Source organism: Cornus florida, unplaced genomic scaffold (assembly GCF_030987335.1).
Source record: "Cornus florida cultivar Cherokee Brave unplaced genomic scaffold, ASM3098733v1 CherokeeBrave_3.0.0_Hap2_Chr11, whole genome shotgun sequence".
NCBI lineage: Eukaryota > Viridiplantae > Streptophyta > Magnoliopsida > Cornales > Cornaceae > Cornus > Cornus florida.
Genome location: NW_026775581.1, coordinates 27,249,206 through 27,260,257, shown reverse-complemented (window position 1 = coordinate 27,260,257; position 11,052 = coordinate 27,249,206). Strand labels below are relative to the sequence as shown.

General features: G+C 35.7%; 2 protein-coding genes across 2 annotated transcripts; one reads left to right on the top strand and one right to left on the bottom strand.

The window, feature by feature from the left end:
* The first annotated feature begins 735 nt into the window (after window positions 1-735).
* Window positions 736-2,677, top strand: LOC132286628 (protein JINGUBANG-like). The gene has a single exon (XM_059788989.1). It carries the CDS (start codon window positions 1,136-1,138, stop codon window positions 2,468-2,470), a length of 1,335 nt encoding a protein of 444 aa, XP_059644972.1. The 5' UTR covers window positions 736-1,135; the 3' UTR covers window positions 2,471-2,677.
* A 6,287-nt stretch (window positions 2,678-8,964) lies between these two features.
* On the bottom strand, window positions 8,965-10,365 carry LOC132280912 (uncharacterized). The gene has a single exon (XM_059782668.1). It carries the CDS (start codon window positions 10,363-10,365, stop codon window positions 8,965-8,967), a length of 1,401 nt encoding a protein of 466 aa, XP_059638651.1.
* Window positions 10,366-11,052: the final 687 nt, after the last annotated feature.

The following is an 11,052-nucleotide window of genomic DNA, read 5'->3' as shown; positions in this document are numbered from 1 at the left end:
CCAGCCTGCCCAATTTCTGAGTTGGGTTGGACACCAATTACACCACATTTTAGTATCAACAACTAAGCATAGATCACCCACTCTTGTAGTTTAATAATCAAAGATTTTGAAACTATTTAACTACTAATTCCAAATATTATCAATCTGGTTGATGTCTTCAATTCTCAAACAAAATCTTCTAGCATGATTAAGAAGAGATTAAAAAACTTCCAACATGATTAAGTAAACAATCAAAATTTTAGAATGGACTAATTCATTGGATACAAAAAGTGATATCTCACATCGCATAGGATGAGAGATTGTTGGCATTTATATATGTGAACACTCCTAAATTTTGTAAACACGTTAAAAACCGTAAACACCGAGGAAAAAAAAAATACGTAATGAAAAATATCAACATAACTACTAGTGTTTGTTTAAATGGGTTTGACCAACCACTAAATGGCTCTCACTGTAGGTCAAGGACCATCATTCAGAAGCACAACCACAACCATTTGATCTACAACCAAGCTGACTCTTGATAATCAATGCAATCACCAACCTTATGGGAAAACAACCCTAAAGCATTTGAAAGATTTATGCTGTAAATTAATCAGAATGGTAAAAGATTTAAGTATTAGGCCACCTATCTGCCCTTTTTTGGTTCTGGTGTTAATTGGTAACAGTGCTCTGTGTACAATAGTAGTTGAAATGTAATTGATGGTGTAGACAAATCATAAGTACATAGAAGAATTTGGGACCATTTTCTGTCACAAACAGTACAATACCATCAATTAATATAGGATAGAATACATCTCACAGTTTCTTCTCTTTTCTAAGAGAGAGAACAAGAAGAACAAAAAAAAAATAATAATAATAAAAAATAAAAAAAAGAAGGTACATAACCTATGATTATCAAATAATACTAGAACTTAACATGCTCTCCATCATCCCACTTCCTATTTTTCAGATTATGTCCACTCTTGTTTTGGTCCTTCACTGTTGGATTAATGGCATGCCATTGTAATGCCTTGAAAGCACAAAGCGGTCCCCTCCACCAAGAATCATCTACAAAATTAACATACCATTCCTAAAATATCAACATGCATTCAATCTTACAGCTCAACATCAGCTCTACCCCTTCAAGTCATCTGCAATGGAGTTCTATCCGAAAAAAACTCTGTGGAGCTTCATGGATGAAGAGAGAAGGAACATAAACTTACCTCGGAGACTCTCCTTCGGCATTCATGAACCCGAGCCCCACTTTGTTTCAGCAAGATCATCTTCCGCATCCGCAACATCATTCCCACTATGGTCTAACAGTCCCGAGACACCATGGACGCTATCCCCACCGCGAACGTCTCCTTCCCCTTCACTTCTCTATCACTGCTTGGCGTCACTCCACCGCCATGAAGGTAACATCTTCTCCATAGCAGTCTCGAAAGATTTTATCTTCACTGGCTCTGATAGTAGTAGAATCCATGCATGGAAGCAACCAGATTGCACAGAGATGGGCTATATTAAGGCCAGTGCTGGTGAAGTTCGAGCAATATTGGCTTACGGGAAACTACTCTTCACCACACATGGTGACCGCAAAATACGTGTGTGGGATGTGTCTCTGACTGAGAACTTCAGACCAAAGAAGATTGCAACCCTACCTCGAAGTTCATTCTTCTTGTACCCAAGAAAGAACAGCCATCAGCACAAGGACTACATCTCCTGCACAGCTTACAATCATGCAGAAAAGATTTTATATACAGGTTCATGGGATAAAACAGTTAAAGCTTGGAAAGTTTCGGAGCGAAGATGCATTGATTCATTTGTGGCTCATGAAGGTCACGTCAACGCAATTGTGGTCAACCAAGAAGATGGATGTGTGTTCACTTGTTCCTCTGATGGCACGGTGAAGTTATGGAGAAGGGTTTATGGAGAGAGCTCGCATATTCTCACTATGACCCTAAAATTCCAACTCTCACCAGTTAATGCCTTGGCGTTGAGCACATCATCAAGTGGTTGCTTCCTCTACTCCGGTTCGTCTGATGGGCTTATAAACTTTTGGGAGAAGGAGAAGATGTCGGGTAGATATAATCATGGAGGATTTCTACAAGGTCATCATTTCTCTGTTCTTTCTTTAGTATCCATAGGGGACTTGGTCCTTAGCGGATCCGAAGACGCAACTATAAGGATATGGAGGAGAGAAGAAGGAAATACTTTTCATTCATGTCTTGCTGTCATGGATGGTCATCATGGGCCGGTGAGGTGCTTAGCCGTTTCTCTGGAGACAGAGGATACTGTAATTGGGTTACTAGTTTACAGTGCAAGCTTGGATCAAACTTTCAAGGTATGGCGAGTTAAAGTTTATCCCAGTGAGAAGGTGAACTTGGAAAGCTCTGTGGAAACTGATCATCAGTCGGAGATTATGGAGAGTCAGATGAGTCCCGTGTTGTCGCCATCGTGGGTAGAGAAGAAGATTCAAGCCAGCCTTTTTTAGTATGAAAACAAGAAAACAATAATCCGAGCAGAATGGAGTGATGTGGGCTATGATTACTACTCTAAATCTCATGATACTAACATAGCAGTCATTAACAAAGATTGCTTTCTACTGCAACAACTGTTTGTCTGTTTCAGAAATTAAATATCACAAAAAAGAGTAGTGTATAACTTCAGAATCTAATTTTGAGTTTGTCTGCATTATATATTCATTTTTTTTTTTTTTTTGATAAGTTGCATTATATATTCATTTTACAGCTTCAGTAATACTCTAATTTAGTATTTTGAACTCTGAACAGCCCACGCACATGAAACAAACTGGATAAGCAGTTAGAGTCGACCCTTTAGTAGTTTGCATCTTGTATACCCAAAAATTATTGCAAATAAAATTGTATATCAAGTTTCTTCATCATATTCATTGACAAAAAACTTACAATTGGTACATGATTTTAAGTATGAAAATGAACATATTTGTGAGTGTAATAGATGTTTTCACAAATATGGATTTGGATCCTTCTCATTGCTATTTCACTCCTATATACTGTGATGTTTGATCCTATATATGGTTCAGAATGCACCACATCAGCTCATCTTTCCGCAAGCAACACCGGCTTATTTTGAAAAGATCAGAACAAAAGTAAACGTCGCGCATTCTAAACCATAATCGGAGAGAACAAATAAAAGAGAGGACCTTGATCCTACAAATATATACGTTTGTGAGTGGTATACCCAATATTAGTCACATGAAAGCTCCTAAGCTCGTCATTTATAAATTAATGTGGCTATAGAAAGGGAATTTTTTGCAAAAATATAGATAGAATTGTCTTACCATGGAAATAGTAGGTATCTCAAAAATTATTAGCCAATAAATATCACCAAGTTATAAGATATGCATTAGTGGACTCATAAACCTGCTGGTGCATAATATAAACCTATCAATCCACCCAGACCCTCCTCATTTCTAAGTGTTTCAACTATCTCTTCTAACCATAGAAATTTACCATACTCAGCTAGTTATACTGATATCCTTGAATGGGTTCAGTTATGGTACCACTGACAAATTAATTTAACTTCACGGGTCCCCCATGCACTGCCTGTGGCACTTTTCTGATGAAGCACTGCATCATCATTGTGGCTTGGATAGGCAAATCCAAAAGGATTTAAATAAAATATAGATAAGGTGATAACGGTTACCACTTGTAACGGCCTCACCCCACCAGAGACTTCCAAGGATTAGGTATGGTTGTGCCAAACTGGTGATGTTAACCTGAGAGAGAAAATTTGCTACATTAACAAATAAATGTAAAATTGCTTGGCACCCTATGTGAATACTCCTAATGAAGTAGTTTAATGAGAAGAGGAAGGGTAAATGAATCGTGCTACACCTGCCGACACACGACAACCGACCATGAGACATGGGTGTGGGCCCCACCACAACAGCCCACGCTCACGTCTCTCAATCGGTTGTCACGTGTAGATAAGTTTAGAGTTTTCCGAAGCAAATCATTGGCGCTATCTGTTTGGGGTTCCTACTCAAGTTTTTGCAGACTGGAAAACCAATTTCCAGACATGCCTGTTCTTTCTCAGAAGGACAAATAAGTCACAACCAACAATGTCACAATCTCATTGGAAACAGTTAGCTAACTGGTAGTATTACTTTCATACTGTCTACACAAACAATTGATACATTTTGGTAGAAGTACCGAAGACAGCAACAAATATGCATCATAGCCGTCCAAGTTGGGTGCAGTGTCCAACCAAAAGCATGCCTATTTAAAGCAGAGTCGTCTACTCTTTCATGTAAACATAAATGTTGTTATAAATTGCATATATCATGGTCGTATGGGTAGTAGATACACACTTGAACATCAACTTTAATTTCAAATTAAATTCATGTCATACTTCACCACTTTGATTCAAAGCTAGATGAACGACACAACATGTTCTAGAAGTTTGACTTTATCAGGAATAAGCAGGAAAGCAGGTACAGCTTCAAGGCTCAGAATTTGTGAGCCAGAAAAAAACAGGACCATTTAGCTGTTAGGTAGAACTTCGGTTTGAGTGTCATACATACTCAACATTTGGAAAGTAAAAACATACTCTATTGACAATTTTATATAGTATAGTCTGTATAGATAATAATATAGATATTTTGATTGATACAAAATAATATAAACTTCATGAAAATGTAATATAAATCTGGAATGTGGCAGTAGCCAGGCCAGACAAGACTAACCAAGAGAACATAAATAATAACGATATCAAAATATATGCTTGTACATTTGTTCCTGATAAAAGGAATATACGCTTTTAACCTTCATAGAAAAGGATTTCAATCTAGTTTGCATGTTTTCAGATAAAAGATTGGAAGCAATATAATGGTAACATCCAATTCATCAACGCGGATCTTTGTGCTAGGATTATAACTTAGTGTTGGCAAATTTCATAACAAAAACCGGAGTCAGTAATTTTATTTTTAGCTTTTGAATAGTTTTCTGAAAATCAGTTTGGTTAGTTAAATAGTATTGCTACCTATAAATCAAAAGGAAATTACCTCTTGAATACCTATTTCACCAATTAGGACTCATTTTAGGGCACAACAGATGTATGTTTTTATTCATGAAAATATGTTTTGAATGCATGAAATTGTTTTAAATTAGTAGAATAAAACAGGATTTTTTTACAAAAACAGATCGAAACGTTAACTGAGAAGTTTGTTTTGAATCTCAAAAGCTTCGATCAAAGGCTCGATTGAAGGATTGATTGATAAAATGAAGAGAGATTATATTTTTTTAGAGAGCATATTTTATTTTTCATCATCTGCATCTTGCATTAGATGGTGAGTTATTATTCAGACTGTTGAATACCATAATCCTTGTGCTACACGGTGAATTCAACACCAAAGTGTCTCTATATAACAAACACACAAACTGGATGACTAGCCGAGGAGATCGAACTGCTTGTAGAAAAGAGGATTGTGTAAGAAACGTAATCTGTTGACGGAACGGATTGTGTCTGGATACTCGAGTGGAGAGTCAAGAGGTAACTAAGGGTTCTAAGGATTGGGAACTATTAACTTAGTTGTAAAATCTTTAGTCGATCATAGTGGATTTGATCTGCCTGGACTAGGTCCCGTGATTTTTCCCCATAGGGGGTTTTCACGTAAAGACCATGTGCTCTTGTATGGTTGCATGCCTTATTTATTTCTACTCTCTATATTAAAATTGAACAACTATTCACCCCTTCTAGATCTATTTTTATCAATTTCCCTATTCCTCATGCATAAAGATAAACAAATACAAATATATATATATATATATATATATTTATATATATCAAAATTAAAATCAAAACTTCTCCTCCTTTTTTGTTCCTGATTTTTTCAAATTCCAAATATTAGCCATACCAATGAGGAAACAGAAATTAAACGCAACTGGTATAAGGATCCTGAGACTGAAAGGAATGAAGCACCAACAAAAAGAAAAATTAATAAATAAAAAGCAAGCAAAAGATATGCCTTATATTCCTAGTGGTGCTATGCAACTGCAATTCAAGGAGACAATGGAGCTTATTCATCATATATACAGACTGAAATGAAGATCAAATGAAAAGACAAGGAATATAGCAATACGCACAAAGACAAGAAGATTATCATGGATAGGCATAGTACAATACTCCTTGGGAAAAAATGCTAAAGTATAAATAAAACTAGCATTTCAATAATGTTAAAAATTAACATATATAATCCAGGTCAGGAATCATCCAAAAATATGCAAGGGCCGAAGTTCAGAGAAATTACTAGCTGCCTTTCGCTGAAGACAACAATCTCTCTGTTCCAAGCTTTTCTTGATTAGTTTTTGGCGGGCAGCAGAAGTGCTGAACAGTCCCTAATCGAAGGTGCAATTTCAGAAACATATATGATGACCACAACCTAGCAAACCACAAAAGTAGCACATTCCTTGCCAAGTTACCCAAAAATCAAGTAAGGTGCATGCATCGGTGTGAGTGTGCATGCATATGCATTCAAATCTGGCAAAAGAGACCCTAAACATGACCTGACAGAGCTAAACACAGTGCGGACATGCAGTTTATTCACAACGTATTGATAACCCGAAGCAATATCATCAAATAAACTACAATAATAAACAAGTCTTATCACATTAGAAAACAAACAAGCGGCCAAAAAAGTATATAAAGGTCAAGTATCTGCCTTCAACTTTTGCTGAGCATCTTTTTTAAGAGCAAGACTGGTTTCAACAAATGCATCAATAATGACTTTCGAAAAAACTCGAGAATAACAAATGCATTAATAATGACTACCTTTTATCTTCCTTCTTTGCGTACTTGTATTTTTCGAAACTGTATGCATTTCTAATTTTTTTTTTTTTTTTTTCTGAATAGTGAAACACTCTGATTTCATTTTTACTACGATCCATACTTTCTTGTGTCGCGGGTTTGAAACCAGAAACAGTCTCTCCATGCGGAAGTAAGGCTGCATACAATTGACCCTTCCCAGACCCAGCAATGTTGAGAGCCTCGTGAACTGGACTAGCCCTTGTTACATTCAGTCACCTTATTCTACATCATATCTTTTTCATCCTTTGAATCCGATGTTGCTGTATTTGATTTAGTATTTTTTTAAATTCATTACATGATTCTTGACCTCTAATCTCTCTTCTTTCTTTGATAGTCCTTTAACATATAACTTTAAATTTGTCACCTTATATTGCTAAGTTAAACTTTCTCCTAAACATTAGTCGATTTAGTCTTCTCATTACGAAACAATGTATCGACTCCTATTTTATTATATTTTAAAAATGACTAAATTTTAATCTCTTTGTATGATATATGTCTTGGCTAACGTAGGAAATCTACAGCTATATATATATATATGGTCTTAGTTTTGACAACTACAATGAACTAGAGCTAAATTAGACAATTGGATGCTTCTCCGAAGAAGGCACTGATTCTCCTTGTGTCTGCTACCATTATTATCCTGCAATGCACACGCAAAATTTCAAATTCAATACCATTCAAAAAAAAAATTCAAATTCAATCTTGAGATTGTTCACCACTGATTCTGCAAATTCACAGCAATATACTCCATGGACATCCCCGGTCATAATTAACCATCATAAAATTGTTATTGGCTCTCAAATTGATTTGTTACGAGATACAAATAAGTTGTTTAAAAAAATAGATAATCGACTATATTATTGCACCACGGTGAAAAAAGGATCTACAGAATTCCCAACTCAAAGTGACAAAAACAGAAGAAGTTAAGTTTCTTCATTTTCTTGCTTAAGTCACATGAAAAGAATATCAAGCACTAAAAAAATATAGAAACAGCAAAGCAATAGAGAGAACCACAGAACCTGACAAATTATACCTAGGGGTGACAACACAATTTGCAAACTATTGTCATACATAATTAAAAACATTCATTCCTATATTGTTTCGGTTAAACTCTCTCCTGAACAATTTTTCATTCCTCACAACTAAAATCAAATCCAGTTAGACTGTGCTTGATATCACAAGTGTGATAAACATTGGAACTGAAGGCTCCAATGCCAACTCCATTGCTTGGTTGCTTTTGGAACCAACAAGTGTAGACAATTGAATTCCAATTCAAAGAATCTTAATACAAAAAAAAAAAAAAAAAAAAAAAAAACCTACAATTAAACAAAAAAATTCAGATTCCACGTTCGTGGAATTCAACTGCATAAAATAAAAGAATTCTATATACTAATGCAAAACAATATTTAAAAGGAGACCCATGATTCTTAAGAAACCAAGAAGGAGAGTGTTGGAAATAATGGCCTAGTTACACACACAACACTATACTATTTAGAAGAGAATAGAAATGGAGGAAAATACTTTTTATTTCACTTGATCTATTATTTGACTAGAGTACATAAATATATAGGCCTCACATATGTATGTGTAACCATTACATTTAAATGTCCATAACTCTCCTATCTCCCACTAACATAATCTTCAATATGCATAACTCCCACTAACATAGTATTTGTTAGGCTTAACTCTCATGACTCTTTATTTTACATAACTTTAACTCCCACTAAGACAATTTATTACCCACTAACATGCTAAATTAACACATGCATCATGGATAAAAAAATACTTGAAAATACTAAATACTAAAATCAAGTTTATTTTCAACACCCCCCTTTAAACTTGATTTTGTAACTTGAAAAACCTTCTTATTAATCTTGGGGGCTTGATCAAAAGTTCGATAGTTGATCTTCAATTCCACCTCCTTCAATAGCTTCAATCTTCTTGGCCATTTCCATTGATGTGTAGGGCTTGTGAAACTTCTTCAAATGCTTGTTTGATGTCTTCACATAATCATATATCATCCTCTTTATACAAGCACACCATCGATCTTTTTTCTTCTTAAATTTTTTATGGATCTTCAACTTCACATATACTTCTTCTTTAGAGTCAAAAAATAATTCCATATTCACCCAACCTGTATCAATTACAAAATTCTCCAAACTTCAAGTGCCCAAATCTCAAGTGCCAAAGCCAAGTTAAATCATTAACACAAGCCTTCAAACATTTAGCCTCGTCGGCTTGAATATTTAGCAAAAACATCCGGTTCTTTGTCATTGGAACCTTGGCAATCAAATTACCCAATGGGTCTCTTATCGAAAGACTACAATCCTTCATGGATATATTGTAGCCTTTTTCTAAGAGTTGTCCCAAACTCAAAATATTGTTCTTCATATTAGGCACATAATAAACATTAGAGATAAATTGATGATGCCCATTCCTCAAACGAATCAATATTTTACCTTTCCCTCTTACCAGAATTTGTGATAAGTCTCCAAATGTTACCTTGCCATTTATTGATTCATCAATATCAACGAACTTCTCTTTGCTACCACACATATGGTTGCTAGCACCGGTGTCAAGATACCACACATCTTCTTGATCACTCCTTTCACATTTGTATGCTAACAACAAAGTAGGCTCCACTTCTTCATCAACATAATTCGCCTTTTCTTCAACATCGTTAGCAACATTTCTACATTCCGAAGCATAATGACCATACTTTTGACAATTATAACATTGAATTTGAGACTTATCATACCTCCTTCCATATGACCTTGAGTAATTTCCTCTACCACGACCTCTTATTTGTTGTGAGTCATGGATTTTTTCTTCATTGTTGGTTGTGTGTTGACCGCTTCTTTTTCCTCTTCCACGGCCTCTTCCTCTTCCTCGGCCACGTGCATTTCCACGTCCTCGGCCCCTTTGATTTCCTCCATGTTTTTCGTCTCTTTCGTTCAACGAAAACTTTGTTTGTAGCACTTGCTCCAATGCTTCTTGTTTCTTCACCACCTTTTCTTCATGAGCTTGCAACGAACCCATGAGTTGATCAACAGTCATGGAATCCAAATCCTTTGACTCTTCAATGGCTACAACAATGTAGTTGAATTTGGAATCCAACGACCGAAGGATCTTTTCAACGACCCTTGTATCAGTCATGGTGGTTTCGCCATATCTCCTTAGTTGATTTACAATAGCCAGGACCCTCGAAAAATAATCTGAAATTGATTCAGATTCCTTCATATGCAATGCTTCAAATTCACCCCGTAACGTTTGGAGGCGAACCTTCTTCACTTTATCAACTCCTTGGAAGGAATTTTGAAGAATCTCCCATAGTTGCTTTGCATTTTCTGCACTAGCAACTCTTTGTAGCATTCCATCATCCAAACATTGATGGATGGTCATCACCGCCTTTTGGTCCTTCTTTCTCATGGCTTGTAAAACATCTTTTTCGGCTTGAGACAAAGTTGCCTCATCTTCTGGCTCATCATAACCTTTGGAAACAACTTCCCACACATCTTGTGCTCCCAAAATTGCCTTCATACGGATACACCAATTTTCATAGTTATCTTTGGTGAATCAAGGCATTTGAAATGGAACCGAATTGTTTGCCATTTCTTCTCTCTCTCACAAACTAGCTCTGATACCACTTTGTTGGAAATAGTGGCCTAGTTACACACACAACACTATACTATTTGGAAGAGAATAGAAATGGAGGAAAATACTTTTTATTTCATTTGATCTATTATTTGACTAGAGTACATGAATATATAGGCCTCACATATGTATGTGTAACCATTACATTTAAATGTCCATAACTCTCCTATCTCCCACTAACATAATCTTCAATATGCATAACTCCCACTAACATAGTATTTGTTAGGCTTAACTCTCATGACTCTTTATTTTACATAATCTTAACTCCCACTAAGACACTTTACTATCTACTAACATGCTAAATTAACACATGCATCATGGATACAAAAATACTTGAAAATACTAAATACTAAAATCAAGTTTATTTTCAACAGAGAGGACTAAAAAATCTCAATTCCAACTATTTTCATTAGTTTACTCAGCAACCAACCAAGCTAGAACAGAAACACAGAGAACCGCAAACCGGCAAGTAGCACAGCCTTCCAAGTAACACGTGTGTGTCAATGACCAGGTACAATCGAGTCTGCAGAGAATAAAATTAAAATTAGATCATCTCACCACAAAATGTGTATA